At 43.6% G+C, this 23552-nt stretch overlaps 2 protein-coding genes across 2 annotated transcripts; both read left to right on the forward strand.

The window, feature by feature from the left end:
- The first annotated feature begins 7260 nt into the window (after positions 1–7260).
- On the forward strand, positions 7261–14352 carry LOC121581420 (GTPase IMAP family member 8-like). Its single transcript, XM_045216803.1, has 8 exons — positions 7261–7282; positions 8091–8144; positions 8348–9040; positions 9195–9248; positions 10875–10928; positions 11135–11800; positions 13494–14235; positions 14310–14352. The coding sequence occupies exons 1-8, from the start codon at positions 7261–7263 to the stop codon at positions 14350–14352; spliced, it is 2328 nt and encodes a 775-aa protein (XP_045072738.1).
- Positions 14353–14415: 63 nt separating this feature from the next.
- LOC121581653 (GTPase IMAP family member 9-like) lies at positions 14416–23015 on the forward strand. The gene is made up of 4 exons (XM_045216804.1): positions 14416–14741; positions 14889–15949; positions 17256–17310; positions 22897–23015. The coding sequence occupies exons 1-4, from the start codon at positions 14417–14419 to the stop codon at positions 23013–23015; spliced, it is 1560 nt and encodes a 519-aa protein (XP_045072739.1). The 5' UTR covers position 14416.
- The last annotated feature ends 537 nt before the right edge of the window (positions 23016–23552 follow it).

Below are 23552 nucleotides of genomic sequence, written 5' to 3' on the forward strand. Positions count from 1 at the left end.
CTTGGTAAATAGTGTGGTCTACAGCTTATCATAAGATACTCTACCTCAGGCGAGCAAGACCTCGAGACTTCCTTAGTATTTGATTTTGTGCACCAGCTGTTGTTTACAAATATACACAGATCGCCACCCCTTGTCTTACCTGAGTCAGCCATTCTATCCTGCCGATGTAGCGTATATCCCGTCAGCTGTATGTTATCCATGTCGTCGTTCAGCCACGACTCGGTGAAACATAAGATATTACAGATTTTAATGTCCCATTGGTAGGATAACCGTAATATTAGGTAATCTAATTAATTTTCAAATGATTGAACATTGGCTAATAGGATTGATGGAAGAGGCAGTTTACTCGCTCGCCGTCAGATCCTTACAAGGCACCCCGACCTACGTCCATGATATCTCAGTCTCTTTCTCCTGCGAATGACGGGGATTTGGGCCTTGTCGGATGTCTGTAGGATATCATTCGCGTCCGACTTATTTAAGAAAATATCTTCGTCCAATACGAGGTGAGTAATCGCTGTCTTGATATCCAGAAGCTCTTTTTGGTTATAAGAGACGATGGCAGAAACATTATGTACAGAATAAATTACAAATAACGTGAAAAAACACACATAATAGTACAATTGGTTAGAGGGCTGTAAAACAGGTTATTTTACATGCTTTGTGTGATCTAAATAGAGTTTGGCCGTGAATTCCAATTTGCCTAGATTGGTTTTTGTTTATGAAAAAGTTCTAAATGCTTTACTTCAGCCTCCAATTTTCCCTATTTTTCATTCTAAGCTTCTTTATCAGAGAGGCTTGGGAAATGATATAACCCCTTATGGTTGCTTTAGCAGCCGAAGGAATAGGTCGAAGGAATCGACCGTAGAGCGCCGATACAGGATTGTGTCGAAGGCACAGGTCTGGGGAAGGGTACAAAAAAATGTCTGCAGCATTGAAGGTCCCCAAGAACACAGTTGCCTCCATCATTCTTAAATTGAAGAAGTTTGGAACCACCAAGACTCTTCCTAGAGCTGGCCGCCAAGCCAAACTGAGCAATCGAGGGAGAAGGGCCTTGGTCAGGGAGGTGACCAAAACCCGATGGTCACTCTGACAGAGCTCTAGAATTCCTCTGTGGAGATGGGAGAACCTTCCAGAAGGACAACCATCTCTGCAGCACTCAAACAGGCCTTTACGGTAGTGGCCAGACTGAAGCAACTCCTCAGTAAAAGGCACGACAGCCCGAATGGAGTTTGCCAAAAGGCACCTAAAGACTCTCAGACCATGAGAAACAAGATTCTCTGGTCTGATGAAACCAAGATTGAACTCTTTGGGCTGAATGCCAAGCGTCACGTCTGGAGGATACCTGTCACCATCCCTACGGTGAAGCATGTTGGAGGCAGAACCATGCTGTGGGGATGTTTTTCAGCGGCTGGGACTGGGAGACTAGTCAGGATAGAGGCAAAGATGAATGGAGCAAAGTACAGAGAGCTCCTTGATGAAAACCTGCTCCAGAGCACTCAGGACCTCAGACTGGAGCGAAGGTTCACCTTCCAACAGGACAACGACCCTAAGCACACAGCCACTGAAAATAACTGTGCAGCGACGCTCCCCATCCAACCTGACAGAGCTTGAGAGGATCTGCAGAGAAGAATGGGAGAAACTCCCCAAATACAGGTGTGCCAAGCTTGTAGCGTCATACTCAAGAAGACTCAAGGCTGTAATTTCTACAGGTCTGCCAACAAAGTACTGAGTAAAGGGTCTGAAAAGTTATGTAAATGTATATTCAGTTTTTTATATTTAATAAATTAACAAAACTTTCTAAACCTGTTTTTGCTTTTTCATTATGGGGTATTGTGTGTAGATTGATGAGGAAAAAAACAATAAGGCTGTAGCCTAACAAAATGTCGAAAAAGTCAAGGGGTCTGAATACTTTCCAAAGGGTCCGCTTGCCATTGTAGTTCAGCTGTCCTCTTTCGCGGGAGGTCCGAAGACTTTCCTCTTTGGTCTGGAAGTAATGCAGGCAGACCAGCATTGCTCTGGGCGGATGACCAGGCTGTGGTTTTGCCGCTAGAGTGCGATGCGCACTGTCGATGACTGGAGGCATGTCAAACGTCCCTCTGCCGAGCATGTCTTGCAGGAAAGAGACCATGAACTCGTTAGGATTGCGCCCTTCCGTCCCTTCTGGGATTCCGACCACACGTATGTTCTGTCTCCGGAAATGGTTTTCCTGTTTATCTAGACTAACCTTTAGCTTCATGTTCTCGGAGGTAAACTCATCGTTTTTGTTCTTCAATTTGGTAAGCTGCTTATCGATGTTGGTCAACGACATTTCCCATATCCTTTATTTTTGGGGTTTGTGTCGCAACTATTTATAGTGTCAACATAGTTTTTTTTCGTATTTTCTTTTTCTTTAGGGGGTAGATCAGTTTTAATATTGCAGATAGATTGTAACTTCCATCAATGTAATTGGCTGCATCACTTCCAATCCCCCATATGTTTTTTTTTTCATTTTTTTCTCTCATATCCAGTGAGGGGAAAAAAGTATTGGTTCCCATGCTGATTTTGTACATTTGCCCACTGACAAAGAAATGATCAGTCTATAATTTTAATGGTAAGTTTATTTGAACAGTGAGAGACAGAATAACAACAACAAAAATCCAGAAAAACGCATGCCAAAAATGTTTTAAATTTATTTGCATTTTAATGAGGGAAATAAGTACTTGACCCCCTCTCAATCAGAAAGTTTTCTGGCTCCCAGGTGTCTTTTATACAGGTAACGAGCTGAGATTAGGAGCACACTCTTAAGGGGAGTGCTCCTAATCTCAGTTTGTTATCTGTAAAAAAGACACCGGTCCACAGAAGCAATCAATCAATCAGATTCCAAACTCTCCACCATGGCCAAGACCAAAGAGCTCTCCAAGGATGTCAGGGACAAGATTGTAGACCTACACAAGGCTGGAATGGGCTACAAGACCATCGCCAAGCAGCTTGGTGAGAAGGTGACAACAGTTGGTGCGATTATTCGCAAATGGAAGAAACACAAAAAACTGTCAATCTACCTCGGCCTGGGGCTCCATTCAAGATCTCACCTTGTGGAGTTGCAATGATCATGAGAACGGTGAGGAATCAGCCCAGAACTACAGGGGAGGATCTTGTCAATGATCTCAAGGCAGCTGGAACCATAGTCACCAAGAAAACAATTGGTAACACACTATGCCGTGAAGGACTGAAATCCTGCAGCGCCCGCAAGGTCCCCCTGCTCAAGAAAGCACATATACAGGCCCGTCTGAAGTTTGCCAATGAACATCTGAATGATTCAGAGGAGAACTGGGTGAAAGTGTTGTGGTCAGATGAAACCAAAATCGAGCTATTTGGCATCAACTCAACTCGCCATGTTTGGAGGAGGAGGAATGCTGCCTATGACCCCAAGAACACCATCCCCACCGTCAAACATGGTGGTGGAAACATTATGCTTTGGGGGTGTTTTTCTGCTAAGGGGACAGGACAACTTCACCGCATCAAAGGGACGATGGACGGCGCCATGTACCGTCAAATCTTGGGTGAGAACCTTTTTCCCTCAGTCAGGGCATTGAAAATGGGTAGTGGATGGGTATTCCAGCATGACAATGACCCAAAACACATGGCCAAGGCAACAAAGGAGTGGCTCAAGAAGAAGCACATTAAGGTCCTGGAGTGGCCTAGCCAGTCTCTAGACCTTAATCTCATAGAAAATCTGTGGCGGGAGCTGAACGTTCGAGTTGCCAAACGTCAGCCTCGAAACCTTAATGACTTGGAGAAGATCTGCAAAGAGGAGTGGGACAAAATCCCTCCTGAGATGTGTGCAAACCTGGTGGCCAACTACAAGAAACGTCTGTCCTCTGTGATTGCCAACAAGGGTTTTGCCACCAAGTACTAAGTAATGTTTTGCAGAGGGGTCAAATACTTATTTCCCTCATTAAAATGCAAATCAATTTATAACATTTTTGACATGCGTTTTTCTGGATTTTGTTGTTGTTATTCTGTCTCTCACTGTTCAAATAAACCTACCATTAAAATTATAGACTGATCATGTCTTTGTCAGTGGGCAAACGTACTGTCACGGTTTCGGCCGAGGCTGCTCCTCCTCCTTGTTCGGGCAGGTTTCGGCGGTCCCCCCCCCCGGAGTACTAGCTGCCACCGATCTATGTTTCATGTTCGTTTGGTTTTGTCTTGATGTTGTACACCTGTGTCTAGTTAGTCCTCATTAGTGTCCTATTTAGTTCTCGTTGTGTGGTTCAGGTGTTGTGTGTGATTGCTCTTCTGTTTGGTGTTCTGAGCTACGTGTTTCCCTCCGTTGTTTTGGAGAGGTTTTCGCACATGTTAGTGCGCCTTTTGTTTGACGCCTGTGTGCGCCTTTATTTCGCCTCCGGGCTTGTTGTGCTCGTGTACTACGTGAATATTTCACTAAAGTCTTTTGGACTTAGTTTCTGCGTCCTGCGCTTGATTCCTGCACCACACCCACCTTCAGCACCCTTGACACGTACAAAATCAGCAGGGGATCAAATACTTTTTTCCCTTCACTGTATATATACACACACCCATACATACATATATACAGTATCTCACAAAAGTGAGTACACCCCTCACATTTTTGTAAATATTTGAGTATATCTTTTCATGTGACAACACTGAAGAAATGACACTTTGCTACAATGTAAAGTAGTGAGTGTACAGCTTGTATAACAGTGTAAATTTGCTGTCCCCTCAAAATAACACAACACACAGCCATTAATGTCTAAACCGCTGGCAACAAAAGTGAGTACACCCCTAAGTGAAAATGTCCAAATTGGGGCCAAAGTGTCAATATTTTGTGTGGCCACCATAATTTTCCAGCACTACCTTAACCCTCTTGGGCATGGAGTTCACCAGAGCTTCACAGGTTGCCACTGGAGTCCTCTTCCACTCCTCCATGACGGCATCACGGAGCTGGTGGATGTTAGAGACCTTGCACTCCTCCACCTTCCGTTTGAGGATGCCCCACATATGCTCAGTAGGGTTTAGGTCTGGAGACATGCTTGGCCAGTCCATCACCTTTACCCTCAGCTTCTTTAGCAAGGCAGTGGTTGTCTTGGAGGTGTGCTTGGGGTCATTATCATGTTGGAATATTGCCCTGCGGCCCAGTCTCCGAAGGGAGGGGATCATGCTCTGCTTCAGTATGTCACAGTACATGTTGGCATTCATGGTTCCCTCAATGAACTGTAGCTCCCCAGTGCCGGCAGCACTCATGCAGCCCCAGACCATGACACTCCCACCACCATGCTTCACTGTAGGCAAGACACACCTGTCTTTGTACTCCTCACCTGGTTGCCGCCACACACGCTTGACACCATCTGAACCAAATAAGTTTATCTTGGTCTCATCAGACCACAGGACATGGTTCCAGTAATTCATGTCCTTAGTCTGCTTGTCTTCAGCAAACTGTTTGCGGGCTTTCTTGTGCATCATCTTTAGAAGAGGCTTCCTTCTGGGATGACAGCCATGCAGACCAATTTGATGCAATGTGCGGCGTATGGTCTGAGCACTGACAGGCTGACCCCCCACCCCTTCAACCTCTGCAGCAATGCTGGCAGCACTCATATGTCTATTTCCCAAAGACAACCTCTGAATATGACGCTGAGCACGTGCACTCAACTTCTTTGGTCGACCATGGCGAGGCCTGTTCTGAGTGGAACCTGTCCTGTTAAACCGCTGTATGGTCTTGGCCACCGTGCTGCAGCTCAGTTTCAGGGTCTTGGCAATCTTCTTATAACCAAGGCCATCTTTATGTAGAGCAACAATTCTTTTTTTCAGATCCTCAGAGAGTTCTTTGCCATGAGGTGCCATGTTGAACTTCCAGTGACCAGTATGAGGAAGTGTGAGAGCGATGACAGCAAATTTAACACACCTGTTCCCCATTCACACCTGAGACCTTGTAACACTAACGAGTCACATGACACCGGGGAGGGAAAATGGCTAATTGGGCCCAATTTGGACATTTTCACTTAGGGGTGTACTCACTTTTGTTGCCAGCGGTTTAGACATTAATGGCTGTGTGTTGAGTTATTTTGAGGGGACAGCAAATTTACACTGTTATACAAGCTGTACACTCACTACTTTACATTGTAGCAAAGTGTCATTTCTTCAGTGTTGTCACATGAAAAGATATACTCAAATATTTAAAAAAATGTGAGGTGTGTACTCACTTTTATGAGATACTGTATATACATACATATCCTTTAAAAATATATATATTTCCCTTTATTACTTTCCAACCCCACCATCCCTTCCCTAATTGGAGTAAACTAGTGAAAAACAATGCTTAGGCCTCTACTTCATGCTTATACATACTATATACATTTTATGGACACAGTCAATAATTATATTTTGTTTGTTTTTACTCCTGAACTTCCTCCGATCATTTTCATGATGTCCATCTGGTATGCTTCTATATGCCATATATTTCTAACTGTGCTCTTTCACAAAAGCTCACAATATATAACCTATATACTTATTAAGGACACAGCGTGTCTTACACTAGTTATCTTGTTGTTATTAGTTGTTGTTATTAGTCCCATCCGTCAGCTCCATTCAACACCTCCCATCTGTCTCTTAACACCATCCATATTGGATTTCTATTTGCCATATATTTTTCAACTGTACTGTGATGTTTTACGAAAGTTCTGAACCTTTCTATTCTCATTGTTTCTACAGTTTGTGAATTGAAAATAAACATTTTTGCTAAAAGTATTATTATATTATTGATCGATTGACTATGACTTTTAGTGTCACCATTGTTGACTGGAATTTCAGCTCGTAGACTTCACACAGAGGAACAAAGTTCAGTCATGAAATCAGAGCGTAGTGCAGCCATTTCTGCACGGATGGTGACTAGCATCTCCATAACTTTAGCATCCGCCATCTTGTTGCTAGCCTTCGTCGTGTCTTCTTGTTTACCGTTTCGTCTCCTTTTCCCGGTTCCAGCCATATCCAAGAACGCCACCCAAATGTTGCTAGAGCCAGTAGGTGTGCAAAGTGTGTACTCATTTTGATAGATAAGAGGTTAAAACATAAAAGTATTAACCCTTAGTGGAGAGGCCTCGGAACACGTATTTACATAGCCATGTTGAAACTGTGCTCCCTTTATAGTGTAATTTAGACAACAGTAGTTAGCCTCCATCCAGAATGACTGGGCTTATCATCACTTTAAGGCACCACTATGGAGCCACCGAGAGAGGGTGGCTTGAGAACGTTCATAACAATGGCATGACGCGACCAAGTGATGGAGGTGCAGCCTATGAATAATGCTCAGTGTAATGTGGCTCATATAGCGAGGATCGCTACACTATCTAGCAAGGCAGCTAGCTACATAGCTAACTTTAGCATCCACCTCCCTCCTGTTAGAATTTCTCATCAGAATCCTAGTACAAAAGCACTTTTCACCAGGTATGATGTTTTATTGTTGACAACAGCTAAATGTATGGGCTGACCAGTGGAAAAACTGCTCTTGTCATCTTGAACAGTAGCTAACGTTAGCAGCAGCTGTATAGGAAATGGGTTGTCAGTCAACCTGAATTATATTAATTCACGCCCGTCAGTCCTGTGCTTTCAAAGCTTAGAAACCTTGACATATTCATAAAAGCTGTTTAAAAGAATTCTCATTCTTATTATAATTTTTTATCATAATAACGTTGATATGACATTAAATTAGCTTAGCGATACCTACATAGCTACTCAACAGAACATTATTTCAGGAGAAAAGAAGTAGCAGGAGTGCTTCAGGTATTCCACAAGAACCACAGCTGGTCTTAGAGGGGAATCAGGGTGTCTGACCTGATGAAGACGATATACGTTGGTGTATTTTAATAACGTTTTAGCCCATACATTAAAGGGTTTTTAACTTTCAAACCCTCAATAGTGCCTGGAGTTTGATTTTTTTATGCCACTTTTTTTTTGCTTTTCAGAAAATTATTTCAGTTATTCTTTAAATCCCTCATTTAATACTGCCCTGCGTTACACAAATTCAATTCAAGCAACAATCAACATGAACATCTTTATAAAATACTTATGCTTGTGTTAATTTGATGTGTTTTCAGTCTCGAATCCAGGGGTCCAGAGACGCAACATTGTGGAGTTATTGCCCCCGAAGAGTGAGTGATCAATAAAATATCAACTGATTTTTGATTTCTCTGTCTAGATTGAAGAGTTGTGCATTTATGTTGTTCTGTTGTAATATGGTGCTGTTCATGGTGTAATACTGAAAGAAAAGCAAACAAAAATGTTAGTGTCAAAATTTTCAACAATGTTTTACAGCAGACATTTTAACTTGGTTGTGGTTGTGTTTATGTTACAGTGTCTGAAAGTCCTACAGAGCTAAGGATTGTGCTGCTCGGCAAGAATGGCTCTGAGAAGAGTGCTGTTGGAAACGTCATCCTGGGTAGAGGGGCATTTGACCCCAACTATGTACAAAGTCGCTGTGAGAGAGCCAGGGGTCAAGTAGACGGAAGAGGCATAGCTGTGATCAACACTCCAGACCTGTTAGACCCTCACATCTCAAATGACAAACAATCAGAGGAACTGCGTTGGTGTGTCACTCTGTCTGACCCAGGACCTCATGTGTTCCTGTTGGTCCTGCAGCCTGAGGAGTTAACACAAGAAGAGGGAAACAGAATCAGGCAAATTCTAGACCGCCTCAGTGACCGGTCCTTTGAATACTCAATGGTACTGATAACTCATGAAGACAGGAGGGGACACATGCATGATGATCACCCTCTGAATCAGATGGTCAGAGAATGTAGAGGGAGGCAGCACCTCAGTGACCGCACTCAACTTATGGCAGATGTTGACAAGATTGTAAAGGAGAATGGAGGAGGCTATCTCACCTGTGAGCTATCTGAAGATACTACAAGTGGCATGGTACAAGGGAAAGAGGAAATCCACAGGAGGAAAACTGATGGCAGCCTCAAATCTTCCTCTGAGGAAGAACTTGGAAAGGATGTTTTGGAACAAGGTGAATCAGCACAATTGGACAATATGAGAGAAATTGGTAAGTATACAGCACACTGACAAAACTTAACACAAAAGTTGTAGTGAGATCAGCATTGAATACCACTGACAATTAACTTTTGTTTCATTATGACTGGTTTAAATGGACTGCAAAGAGGAAGTCACTGAAATGGATATTGTCAACTTTCTTTCAGGATTGGTAGCACTTAAGGAAGAAAGAGGGGAGCCAAGCAGTGAAGAAAAATGTGGTGGGTAAAATTCAGTAGTTATACACCATATTGCATCTATTTTCTATTAAACAGAGAGAGCTACGGCTCGGTAAGGATTTGTCATTAGGACACATTTTCATTATTGGTGTTTCTGCTTTCTAAATGTCTTTCCTGAGAGGCAAATATGGTACAAAAGCTGTGTAGGTAGATGTAACCAAATAAAATATACACTGCTCAAAAAAATAAAGGGAACACTTAAACAACACAATGTAACTCCAAGTCAATCACACTTTTGTGAAATCAAACTGTCCACTTAGGAAGCAACACTGATTGACAATAAATGTCACATGCTGTTGTGCAAATGGAATAGACAACAGGTGGAAATTATAGGCAATTAGCAAGACACCCCCAATAAAGGACTGGTTTTGCAGGTGGTGACCACAGACCACTTCTCAGTTCCTATGCTTCCTGGCTGATGTTTTGGTCACTTTTGAATGCTGGCGGTGCTTTCACTGTAGTGGTAGCATGAGACGGAGTCTACAACCCACACAAGTGGCTCAGGTAGTGCAGCTCATCCATGATGGCACATCAATGCGAGCTGTGGCAAGAAGGTTTGCTGCGTCTGTCAGCGTAGTGTCCAGAGCATGGAGGCGCTACCAGGAGACAGGCCAGTACATCAGGAGACGTGGAGGAGGCCGTAGGAGGGCAACAACCCAGCAGCAGGACTGCTACCTCCGCCTTTGTGCAAGGAGGAGCAGGAGGAGCACTGCCAGAGCCCTGCAAAATGACCTCCAGTAGGCCACAAATGTGCATGTGTCTGCTCAAACGGTCAGAAACAGACTCCATGAGGGTGGTATGAGGGCCCGACGTCCACAGGTGGGGGTTGTGCTTACAGCCCAACACCGTGCAGGACGTATGGCATTTGCCAGAGAACACCAAGATTGGCAAATTCGCCACTGGCGTCCTGTGCTCTTCACAGATGAAAGCAGGTTCACACTGTTCGCACGTGACAGACGTGACAGAGTCTGGAGACGCCGTGGAGAACGTTCTGCTGCCTGCAACATCCTCCAGCATGACCGGTTTGGCGGTGGGTCAGTAATGGTGTGGGGTGGCATTTCTTTGGGGGGGCCGCACAGCCCTTCATGTGCTCACCAGAGGTAGCCTGACTGCCATTAGGTACCGAGATGAGATCCTCAGACCCCTTGTGAGACCATATGCTGGTGCGGTTGGCCCAGGGTTCCTCCTAATGCAAGACAATGCTAGACCTCATGTGGCTGGAGTGTGTCAGCAGTTCCTGCAAGAGGAAGGCATTGATGCTATGGACTTTATTCCACAAGAACCACAGCTGGTCTTAGAGGGGAATCAGGGTGTCTGACCTGATGAAGACGATATACGTTGGTGTATTTTAGTAACGTTTTAGCCCATACATTAAAGGGTTTTTAACTTTCAAACCCTCAATAGTGCCTGGAGTTTGATTTCTTTATGCCACTTAGCACCTATTTGTGGTTATAACTGTTCCTTTTTGCTTTTCAGAAAATTATTTCACTTATTCTTTAAATCGCTCATTTATTACTGCCCTGCGTTACACAAATTCAATTCAAGCAACAATCAACATTAACATCTTTATAAAATACTTATGCTTGTGTTAATTTGATGTGTTTTCAGTCTTGAATACAGGGGCCCAGATACCCAGCAGTATGGAGATATTGCCCCCAAAGAGTGAGTGATCAATAAAATATCAACTGATTTTCAATTCCTCTGTCTAGATTGAAGAGTTGTGCATTTATGTTGTTCTGTTGTAATATGGTCCCTAATGTTCATGGTGTTATCCTGAAAGAAAAGCAAACAGAAATGTTAGTGTCAACATTTCAACAATGTTTTACAGCAGACATTTTAACTTGGTTGTGGTTGTGTTTATGTTACAGTGTCTGAAAGTCCTACAGAGCTAAGGATTGTGCTGCTCGGCAAGAATGCCTCTGAGAAGAGTGCTGTTGGAAACGTCATCCTGGATAGAGTGGCATTTGACCCCAACTATGTACAAAACCACTGTGAGAGAGCCAGGGGTCAAGTAGACGGAAGAGGCATAGCTGTGATCAACACTCCAGACCTGTTAGACCCTCACATCTCCCATGACAAACTCTCAGAGGAACTGCGTTGGTGTGTCACTCTGTCTGACCCAGGACCTCATGTGTTCCTGTTGGTCCTGCAGCCTAAGGAGTTCACACAACAAGAGGGAAACAGAATCAGGCAAATTCTAGACCGCCTCAGTAACCGGTCCTTTGAATACTCAATGGTACTGATAACTCATGAAGACAGGAGGGGACACATTGATGATGATCACCCTCTGAATCAGATGGTCAGCGCCTGTAGAGGGAGGCAGTACGTCATGCACCTCAGTGACCGCGCTCAACTTATGGCAGATGTTGACAAGATTGTAAAGGAGAATGGAGGAGGCTATCTCACCTGTGAGCTATTTGAAGATACTACAAGTGGCATGGTACAAGGGAAAGGGGAAATCCACAGGAGGAAAACTGATGGCAGCCTCAAATCTTCCTCTGTGGAAGAACTTGGAAAGGATGTTTTGGAACAAGGTGAAACAGCACAATTTGGCAATTGGCAGTACATTAGACAAGTTGGTAAGTACACAGCACACTGACAAAAGTTATAGTAATATGAGCATTGAATATAAGTTGACAGTATTAACCCTCCCGTTGTCCTAGGGTCAAAATGACCCGCCACTTTGTTGAACCAACTTTATTTAATTTTTATATTTTTTGGATCATTTGTGAGAAGGAGGCAGTGATACTTTCTTTAAAGTCTCACTGCCTCCTTCTCACAAATGATCCCAAAAATATAAAAATTAAATAAAGTTGGTTCAACACAGTGGCGGGTCATTTTGACCCTAGGACAACGGGAGGGTTAAAGGGATAGTTCCCCAACTTAACAATATTATATATTGGTTTCCTTACCCTCTAAGCACTCTTTGGACAAGGTAAGATGGCAACCCATGCTTTGGTTTTGTTTACAAGGCCACTGTCTCCAGATGCTAACTTTTTAGCATCTGTGGCACAAATCCAATGCCAGTCAACATCCCTAATATTAGTATTTTTTGGCGCTCAATGTCAAAATCATCCAAGTCTCTTGTGGACAGATCTACGAAAACATAACTTGGACTGTAGAATCTGTCAGGAAGGATAGGGAGCAGCAGGAGTTCCAGTGTTTGGGTTTTTCGTCATTTATTTGAACAAATCACGACTTTGCAGGTGTTAGCATCTTTCGAATTTCGGAAGGGGAGGGGACATTCGGCCGTTATTTGCAAAGAGAGAAGGTGGAGCTCCATGTTCCGGTTTCGCTTCTCGTTCTAGCATCTCGTAATCCCTTCTCTTAACACGTATGGACCCAGAACTGAATCAAGCAGCTGACCAATTACGTAAGACTTCTGGGATAACTGAGATTAAAATCATTTTAAAGTAACTTCATTGAACTACAATCAATTTCAGACCCTTTAGGATGATTTGGACTTGAAACGTGAAAAATGCTAATATTGGAGATATTGAACTGTAGCATTAATACTGTCAACTTATATTCAATCCTCATAGTAAGGATGACTGTTTTTTTGTTTCATCGTGCTTGGTTGAAAGGGACTGCAAAGATAAAGTCACTGGTATTGATTGTCAACACTTTTTCAGGTTTGACGTTGCTTAAGGGATTTGTGGGGGAGCAATCACACAGTGGAGCAAAATGTGGTGGGTAAAATTCAGTATGTCTCATTTACACTATGTTACAACGTCTGTTTTAAAGTGGGATGGCTACGGCTCAGTTACGGTATGTCCAAATTATCATTATTTTTGAAGCGCTGTTTTCAAAATGTCTATCTTGATAGGCAAAAACAATATAACAGATGTGTAGGCAGAATTGACATTTGAAAGTAAATAGATAACTGTTTTCTTATTCACTTGACTAACTATGATTTACTCATCTTGCAGAGCAGGACTTCAAAATGGTTATTTTTCATAATGTAATTAGATTCTGTTTGTAAAATTCTGAACAATTGTGAAAACATTCCCAAGAGGGACATTGGTTCATGGGTCATGTAATTTGTTGTATTAGTAGTACATCATATTAGCTTAACTGAGGATTTAATACACATGTACTTACTTAATATTAGTGACTATTGCTGACATTTTAATTTGCAGCAGGAGTCAATCCAATATGAAAATTGATAAACTACAATTTGTTTAAATGCATATCCTTATGTTAATCAATGTTACATGTGTTTTACAGTGTCTTCACTCAGGATTGTGCTTCTGGGGAAGAGTGATTACGAGAAGAATGCAGTGGGTAACATGATCCTAAAGAAACAGGCTTTTAAGTCTAATTTCTTCAACTCTAAACAGCAATGTGAGTCAGCCAATGGAAAGGTGAACGGCAAGTCTGTAACTGTTGTAAAAACTCCAGACTTCTTTTCTCCACGTCTGACTGTGGAGTCCCTGATGCAGGAGATGGAGAAATGTAAGTCCCTCTCTGCCCCTGGGCCTCATGGGATCCTGCTGGTGTTGAAGCCTGAGGAGTTCACAGAGGAGAACAGAAACACATTGAAGTTGATCCTGAGCATATTTGGTAAAGAGGCCTTCAAGCACTCAATGGTGATCATTACTCACAAGGAAGTCGCAGGAAATCCTCATCTGAGTCAAATGGTCATAGAATGTGGAGGAAGGCATCACGAAATTATCAAACAAGGAAGTCACCACAAAGAGTTAACTGAAAAGATCGAAAAGATGGTAGAGGAGAATGAATGGAGATACCTCACCTCCAATGAAGAGACGACACATGATACCATGACACCAAAGGCTCAGAGACTGAACGTGGTGCTGTGTGGCAGAAGAGGAGCTGGGAAGACTTCTATAGCCAATGCCATACTGGGTCAGAGAGAGTCCAGTCCAAAGTCCAGCTCCTCCTCAGTGTGTGTGAAGAGAGGAGGAGAGGTGTGTGGTCGGCCGGTCACCCTCATCGAGCTGCCCGCTCTGTATGGAACACATCTCACTCAGGAGGAAGTGATGCGTGAGACTTTCTGCTGTGTCTCTCTCTGTGACTCTGGAGTCCATGCTTTCCTCCTGGTCGTACCTTTTGGTCCACTCACTGATGAAGACAAAGGAGAGTTCGAGACCATCCAGAAGATTCTCAGCTCACGAGTCAATTACTTTGCCATGGTCCTGTTTAGACAGGATTACATTCCAGTTGATAAAACTGCAGTTGACTTTGTGGAACAAAATGCAGACACAAAGCAATTGATCAAGATATGCGGAGGGCGGTATAAAATCTTTGATGCTTTGAAGATTGAGAACGCCAAGCAGACGACAGAGCTTGTAGCAGAAATAGTCAAAATGATGGATCAAAACAAGACATGCTACACTCTATACATGTATATGGAGGCACAGGACTTGAGGCTGGAGGCTAAGTATCAATCAGAACTGGACGAAAAGAACAGAACAATCAAGGATTTAGAGCAGAAAATCAGCAACATGTCAAAAGGTGAGTTTGTTGAACACAGGATGAACAAATATTGGGCAGTGATTGGGAAAGCAAGTATTTTACAGTATGAACCTTCTGTGATGATTTCAATATCAATTTATGCAGTAATTAACATTAATTTATGATAATTTATTGTTTAATTTGTAGGTGCTGAAATGGAGTGCTCCAGCACAGAGTGCGTGAGGGTGGTGCTGATTGGGAAAACTGGGAATGGGAAGAGCGCCTCCGCAAACACTATCCTGGGCAGAAAGGAATTTGAGTCGAAATCCAGCCCTGATTCTGTGACAACAGTTTGCAAGAAGGCAGTCGGAAAAGTTGATGGAAGAACAGTTGCTGTGGTGGACACCCCTGGCCTTTTTGACACAAAATTGTCTAATAAAGATGTTCAGCAAGAGATAGTGAAATGTGTTTCCCTGTCAGCTCCTGGACCCCATGTGTTTATCATAGTGTTGAGTATCGGGAGAATCACGCAAGAGGAGCTGGACACTTTGGACCTCATAGAGAAAACATTTGGTCCACGGGCAGGAATGTTCTGCTTAGTTCTGTTTACTAGAGGATATGACTTGGAAAATGAATCAATTCAAGATTACATTGGGAAAAGCACGAATGCCAAACTGAAAAAACTGATCAGAGATTGTGGAGACAGACTCCATGTCTTCAACAACAGAGTTGAAGATGACCGCACACAGGTCACTGAGCTTCTTAAGAAGATTAATGAAATGGTGTCCACGAACAAGGGCAGTTTCTACACCAATGAGATGTTCCAGGAGGCAGAGGCAGCCATTAAACAGAAACAGGAAGCAATACTGAAGGAGAGAGAGATGGAGATTAAGGCTGACATGGAGAAACTGAAGGTCAGCCATGAAACAGCCATGGAAAAGATGAAGTCAAAGTTGGAAGAAGAGAGATTGAAAGTTCAGGAGGAAAGACAGCGGAGAGAAAACATGTTGAGAGAGCGAGAGGAAGCTATTAGAAAAGAGCATGAAGAAAAGGAGAAAGAAGAGAAGGAAGAAAGAGAGTTGAAGGACAAGAAAAAGAAAGAAGATGAAAAGTTGAAAAAAGAAATCTGGGACACAGAAAAAGAGAAGATGGAAAAAGAGATAAAAATTCAGAAAAAAGAGTTGGAAAAACAACAAAGAGAAAAGGAGAGAGAATATAAAATGAGAATGGAACAACAGAGAAAAGAAGAGAAAGACAGAGAAGAATTGGTTAAAAGACAAGAAAGGCAGTTTGCAGAACTGAAAAGGAAACAGGATGAAGAAATGGAAAGGAGAAAGAAAGAAGAGGATGAGAGGAGGAAACATGAAGAGAAAGAAAGACAAGAGTGGCAAAGCAAAATAAAGGAAGCAGAGAAAGGTCAAACAGAACTCCAAGAGGTCATGCGTAGAGAAAAAGAGGAATGGGAGGAACAGTTGAAGAAAGAAAGAGACAGACAACAGGAAGAAGAAAGGCTGAGGAGACAGAAAGAGGTAGAAACTCTTGGAGAACAAGAGAAAAAACAGAGGAGATTGAGAGAGGAGTTTGAAAGAGAGAGGGAACAAGAGAAAATAAAGATGAAGGAATCAGAAGAGCAGAGGAGAGAAATAGAGTGTAAAGAAAGAGACCGAATAGAAAAAGACTTTGAAGAAAAGAGGAGAGAGTTGATAGACAAAATGAAAATGCAGCAAGATCAGTGGGAGAAAGAACGTAGAGAGGAACAGGAAAGAAGATTTAAAGAGGATGTAAATCGAGGAGTGGAGGAGAGACTAAGACTAAGAAAACTGGAGGAAAAATTTCAAGAAGAACGTGAAGAAGAGAACATGAGGAAAGAGAAGGAAGATAAAGTCAGGAGAGAACAAGAAGAGAAGAAAATGAAGGAAATGAGGTCAGAGCATGAAAGGAAAACAAAAGAAATGATGGATAAATATGAACAAGAGGCCAGAAAACATGCAGAGGAAAAGAATAACTTTAAAGAGAAATATGAAAATGACATCCAAGAATTATTGGATCAACATGAAGAGACGAAGAAACTAATACAAAAGCACAAAGAGGAGTATGATCTTTTAAATGCTCTATATGGTCATGATAAAACAACACTGACTGATAAAATCAAGGAATTGAAAGAGACGCATGAGGAAGAGATAAAGAAACTGTACAGATGTGTTGTACAGTGAGAATTTGAGCCCTATTTGAATGGGACTGGTATAATTAGGCAATAATGCCCGAGCGGGTGTGGTATATGGTCAATATACCACGGCTAAGGGCTGTTCTTATGCACGATGCAATGCAGAGTGCCTGGATACAGCCATTAGCCATGGTATATTGGCCATAGACCACAACCCCCCGAGGTGTCTTATTGCTATTATAAACTGGTTACCAACGTAATTAGAGCAGTAAAAAACATTTTTTTGTCATACCCGTGGTATACCACGGCTTCCAGCCAATCAGCATTCAGGGCTTAAACCACCCAGTTTCATATAACTAATGATCATTGTAACTTAATACCTGAAATGTAAATATATGTTTACACTGCAGCGATATGAGCAGCAGTTTGAACCAAAGATATTGCGGAGTAAGCGTGATGCAAGAGGTTAGACTCCCACACAGAGCATCTGCAGCTGCGTGCTTGTCCATGATGCTTCACTTCACTCTCCTGTGATGTGATAGCTGCCTGATCTACAGAACTTCAGATACTATTTTGAATAGATGTTCTCTGTCCTAGAACTACATGTACATCAGTACATAAAGGGGAATTGTCCAAAACTCCATTTATGGTTTCTAAACCTATTTGTTGGAATCGTTTATTACCCTTGTTCAAAGCCCTTTCCTTTCCTTGGACAGATCAGACTGGCCATGACTCATGAAAGTAAAGATGTTGCTGGATTGTTGATGTCATTTTTTATCAACGTGCCAGGGTGTCATTTTCCGAAAAGTCTGAAATTAGTTAACAGTCTCCATTCAAGGACACTGTCAATTTCACTAAATACTAATACCCACAATATACATGTGATAAAGCAGCAGTCCGGAACAGAAAAGTGCTTCATTTTTTTATTACAAAATGATAGACCAGCACATCTACAGAAAACAATGTCATCTTTACATGAAGCGTTAGCAAAGTATATTGAAGGCCTACTAAAGTTTAAAAAAAATAATGGTGTGCAGTACATGACTGTGGTGATACAAATACACCATTTATAAAATACACCACTTGTCATTGAATCATGATGGTGGTGTAAAAGCTGAGATAATGTTTAGTTTTGTTGAGTTCATATGTTTAATTTTTCGATCTGTGACTGTGCTTTATATATTCTGATGCTATTTCTGTCTTTGTGTTGTTCAAACCAGAGAATAAAAGACAAATCAACAAATGGGTTTTATCTTTATTTCTTCCTTTCACTTCATAGCTGTTCCCATAGCCTTGTTTAAAACACAGCTGAGTTCTTTTAAAGGTCCCCAATAGAGATTCTCCATTGAAAATGTATTGTAGTCCAGGACTAGGGTTAATGAATGTGTGGGAACACGGCCCTACATGTGAAAACTAAGATAAAACTGCAGAGCTGTTTTACCCAAAGCTGTTTTAAAACCTTTTTGAGAAAATTGATTTCAGTGAGCAGTAAATCTAAAGTAGCCTCGGTAGTCCATTCCCTAGCCGAGTGGGTCTTAACTCTCAAAACGGTAAGTTTTGTGACTAACGACACCCTTTTAGCTAGCTGACCACCGATTTTCAGTGCAATTTATGTAAGTTAAGTTAGGTTTTGAGAGTTTTCAAAAAAGTTATATGTACACATTTTGTGGAACACGCTGCATATTGTAAAATTCGACTGCGCGACAGACCACACCTAATTTAATATCCAACTTTTTACCTCTGAAATATAGCTAACGGATTTTCTAATGTTGCTAGCTTAGTTGCTAAATGTTGATAGAACTGCTAAGTAAGCAAAAAGGAAAGAAATTGTAAGTGTTAGATAATACATATCACGAAAACAGCTGCATGTTGTCAAGCTTTACCGTATCAAAATTGGAGTCCTCTGACGGAGGCGTTTTGCACAATCTGCAAAAATGTATTTGGAACTTTGAAGGAAGCACCAGTGACTCGGTTAATAAAAAAGTGGTCAGATGACGCAGATGCTAATCTACAGGACTGTTTTGCTAGCACAGACTGGAACATGTTCCGGGATTCTTCAGACAGCATTGAGGAGTACACCACATCAGTCACTGGCTTCATCAATAAGTGCATCGATGATGTCGTCCCCACAGTGACCGTACGTACATACCCCAACCAGAAGCCATGGATTACAGGAAACATCCGCACTGAGCTAAAGGGTAGAGCTGCCGCTTTCAAGGAACGGGACTCTAACCCGGACGCTTATAAGAAATCCCGCTATGACCTCCGACGAACCATCAAACAGGCAAAGAGTCAATACAGGTCTAAGATTGAATCATACTACACTGGCTCTGACGCTCGTCGGATGTGGCAGGGCTTGAAAACTATTACAGACTACAAAGGGAAGCACAGCCGCGAGCTGCCCAGTGACACAAGCCTACCAGACGAGCTAAACCACTTCTATGCTCGCTTCGAGGCAAGCAACACTGAAGCATGCATGAGAGCACCAGCTGTTCCGGATGACTATGTGATCACGCTCTCCGTAGCCGATGTGAGTAAGACTTTTAAGCAGGTCAACATTCACAAGGCCGCAGGGCCAGACGGATTACCAGGACGTGTACTCCGAGCATGTGCTGACCAACTGGCAAGTGTCTTCACTGACATTTTCAACATGTCCCTGACTGAGTCTGTAATACCAACATGTTTCAAGCAGACCACCATAGTCCCCGTGCCCAAGGACTCTAAGATAACCTGCCTAAATGACTACCGACCCGTAGCACTGACGTCTGTAGCCATGAAGTGCTTTGAAAAACTGGTCATGGCTCACATCAACAGCATTATCCCAGAAACCCTAGACCCACTCCAATTTGCATACTGCCCCAACAGATCCACAGATGATGCAATCTCTATCGCACTCCACACTGCCCTTTCCCACCTGGACAAGAGGAACACCTACGTGAGAATGCTATTCATTGACTACAGCTCAGCATTCAACACCATAGTGCCCTCTAAGCTCATCACTAAGCTAAGGATCCTGGGACTAAACACCTCCCTCTGCAACTGGATCCTGGACTTCCTGACGGGCCGCCCCCAGGTGGTAAGGGTAGGTAACAACACATCTGCCACACTGATCCTCAACACGGGGGCCCCTCAGGGGTGCGTGCTCAGTCCCCTCCTGTACTCTCTGTTCACCCATGACTGCATGGCCAGGCACGACTCCAACACCATCATTAAGTTTGCCGACGACACAACAGTGGTAGGCCTGATCACCGACAACGATGAGACAGCCTATAGGGAGGAGGTCAGAGATCTGGCCGTGTGGTGCCAGGACAACAACCTCTCCCTCAACGTGACCAAGACAAAGGAGATGATTGTGGACTACAGGAAAAAAAAGAGGACTGAGCACGCCCCATTCTCATCGACGGGGCTGTAGTGGAACAGGTTGAGAGCTTCAAGTTCCTTGGTGTCCACATCACCAACGAACTATCATGGTCCAAACACACCAAGACAGTCGTGAAGAGGGCACGACAAAGCCTATTCCCCCTCAGGAGACTAAAAAGATTTGGCATGGGTCCTCAGATCCTCAAAAAATTCTACAGCTGCACCATCGAGAGCATCCTGACTGGTTGCATCACCGCCTGGTATGGCAACTGCTTGGCCTCCGACCGCAAGGCACTACAGAGGGTAGTGTGTACGGCCCAGTACATCACTGGGGCAAAGCTTCCTGCCATCCAGGACCTCTATACCAGGCGGTGTCAGAGGAAGGCCCTCAAAATTGTCAAAGACTCCAGCCACCCTAGTCATAGACTGTTCTCTCTGCTACCGCACGGCAAGCGGTACCGGAGTGCCAAGTCTAGGTCCAAAAGACTTCTCAACAGCTTCTACCCCCAAGCCATAAGACTCCTGAACAGCTAATCATGGCTACCCGGACTATTTGCACTGCCCCCCACCCCATCCTTTTACGCTGCTGCTACTCTGTTAAGTATTTATGCATAGTCACTTTAACTCTACCCACATGTACATATTACCTCAACTACCTCAACTAGCCGGTGCCCCCGCACATTGACTCTGCAACGATACCCCCCTGTATATATAATATAATATGCCACTTAGCAGACGCTTTTATCCAAAGCGACTTACAGTCATGCGTGCATACATTTTTTTTTTGTGTATGGGTGGTCCCGGGGATCGAACCCACTACCTTGGCGTTACAAGCGCCATGCTCTACCCGCTGAGCTACGGAGGACAGCCTCCCTACTGTCACTTTATTTTACTTCTGCTCTTTTTTTCTCAACACTTTTTTTGTTGTTGTTTTATTCTTACTTTTTTTGTTTAAAATAAATGCACTGTTGGTTAAGGGCTGTAAGTAAGCATTTCACTGTAATGTCTGCACCTGTTGTATTCGGCGCATGTGACCAATAAAATTTGATTTGATTTGATTTGAACCATTAACTTTTTGACACCTATCACTGTTGGCTATGTTTCATCTTACAACAGCTACATTTAGTATTTAGTTAAATGGTACAATGTATGCATCAATATTACACTAATTGGGACACACATTTTCATTACAGATAACATCAAACAAAAAACGTGGGTACACTTTCAGTTATTGTGAAAACTTGCATCACCTTTCAATGCCTTAGCTCTGAAATGTAAATGTTTATACATATTCAGATTGAGTTATCTTTCTAAAATGTGTATCGTATGCCAAGTTATTTAGCTACATGTATTTACCACTGCAGCATGGAGAAAGTCAAGTGGAAGCAGTGGAGTGAGGTGGACATGTTCCATGCCATGGAGGACTGCGGGGCAGGGATGGCTATCCGCCAGGCTGCCAAGGTTAGGCATCTTTTGTTTTTAGGAGATTACCATGTGTATGTGAATTTTATCTGCTAGTAACAGTTTTCTTTTCTTATCTACCAAGGTGCATGGTGTACCTCGGCAGACCCTGGCGGACAGGCTGAGCGGCCGGGTGACCCATGGTTGTCGCAGTGGACCACCCACATTGCTTGCACCAGAGGATGAAAAGTCTCTGGTGCAGTACTGTATCTCCTGCGCCAGCCATGGGTTCCCCTTCACCAGACTGAGGCTGATGAAATACGCCGACAAAATACGCAGGTATTTGGTGTTCTATGTGTTTATGTATGTAGATTGGTGGACTGACTGTTCTCAATGTGTGTGATGTAAATGTGGATGTGTATGGTGATGCCAAAACAAACATTTTCATCCTGGATGGACAATTATATATTCTATTCTATTGTAGGTTTCGGCACCCAGGGGAAACAATCCCACCACTGGGGAAGAGGTGGTGGGAAATGTTCAGGAGGAGGCACAAGAACCTAAGCATGAGGAGGCCGGACACCCTGGATAGGGGGAGAGCTGAGTGTGCCACACGTCCGATGATGGACATCTTCTTCACTTCTTATGAGAAGTACTTGGAGGAGAATGGGTTGAGGGAGAAACCTGGGTTTCGTAGCGACCAGAGCAGGCACAAAGTGCTGGCTCCCCGGGGTGCAAAACACGTGTACCAGCAGGCTCCGGGGACCAAGGAGCACATCACAGTGCTGGCCTGCTTCAACGCAACTGGGGAGGACGTCCCCCCGTTTATCATCTACCCCAAGTGTTTCCCCGGTGGCCACTACACACTGGGAGGCCCCCCCCAAGCCTTGGCTAGCAGTGGCTACATTGACGGGGACCTGTTCAGGAAGTGGTTTCAGCACTTCATTAAGTATGCAGTGAAAGAGCGCCCTCTCCTTCTCCTCTTCGATGGGCACAAGAGCCACATGGACCTGGAAGTGCTCGCGGTGGCACTAAGGGAAGGGGTTATACTTCTTTGTCTTCCACCACACTGTACCCATGTCCTGCAGCCGCTGGACGTGGCATACTTTGGCCCTTTAAAGGCTGAGTTCTCCAAGGTAGCTGGAGACCTTAGCCATTTTGACCACTCCTACATGGTAAACAAATCAGAATTTGCCAGAGTATTCCGCTACCCGTACCAGCGATGCAAGGACATGCGCTATGTGGTGGAAGGGTTTAAGAAGTGTGGCCTCTTTCCTTTTGACCCTTCAGCCATTGAAGGGTCCCGTTTAATGCCATCTCGGACCCTACCGGGTCCCAACACCGCCTCTACTGGAACCAGCAGCACTGTGCCATCCATCAGCACCTCCTCCCCAGCTGTCAAGGGCTGAGGTTAATGTGGTGTGAGAGTCAGGTGCAGGACACCGAAGCTTAGTCCAACAACGTTTACTAGTGCAAACCAAAGCACAATACAATGAACGGCCTCAACAATAAACAGAGGCAAGCGATTACGCAAACTGTGCGTAAACCAATAAAACAATAAACAGAGAAAAACACGCAGCACTAACGGACAGGCGAATAACAACACACAAACTAACCAACACCAAACAGGCAACTTATAGGACACACAATTAGACACAAACGGACACAGGTGCAACAGACAGACAAAAGCAATCAAACATAGAAACATTCAACGGTGGCAGCTAGTACTCCGGGGACGACGAACGCCGAAGCCTGCCCGAACAAGGAGGAGGAGCAGCCTCGGCAGAATCCGTGACAGTACCCCCCCCTTGACACGCGGCTCTAGCCGTGCGCCGACCCCGGCCTCGGGGACGGCCAGGAGGACGCGGACCCGGGCGCATGGGATGACCACGGTGGAACTCAGTCAGGAGGGATGGATCTAGGATGTCCCTCCTAGGCACCCAGCA

This window comes from Coregonus clupeaformis, unplaced genomic scaffold, assembly GCF_020615455.1.
Source record: "Coregonus clupeaformis isolate EN_2021a unplaced genomic scaffold, ASM2061545v1 scaf0805, whole genome shotgun sequence".
NCBI classification, from domain to species: Eukaryota; Metazoa; Chordata; class Actinopteri; order Salmoniformes; family Salmonidae; genus Coregonus; species Coregonus clupeaformis.

Excerpts from the sequence above, each read along its gene's own strand:
- LOC121581420 (XM_045216803.1), top strand. The coding sequence starts at position 7,261 with ATGACGCGACCAAGTGATGGAG. Across the intron at positions 8,145-8,347 it reads GGAGTTATTGCCCCCGAAGA|TGTCTGAAAGTCCTACAGAG; the intron begins GTGAGTGATCAA and ends TTTATGTTACAG. Across the intron at positions 9,249-10,874 it reads AAGCAGTGAAGAAAAATGTG|TCTTGAATACAGGGGCCCAG; the intron begins GTGGGTAAAATT and ends ATGTGTTTTCAG.
- LOC121581653 (XM_045216804.1), top strand. The coding sequence starts at position 14,417 with ATGGTCCTGTTTAGACAGGATTACATTCCAGTTGATAAAACTGCAGTT. Across the intron at positions 15,950-17,255 it reads AGAAAGACAGAGAAGAATTG|CGATATGAGCAGCAGTTTGA; the intron begins GTTAAAAGACAA and ends TTTACACTGCAG. Across the intron at positions 17,311-22,896 it reads GAGTAAGCGTGATGCAAGAG|CCATTGAAGGGTCCCGTTTA; the intron begins GTTAGACTCCCA and ends TTGACCCTTCAG.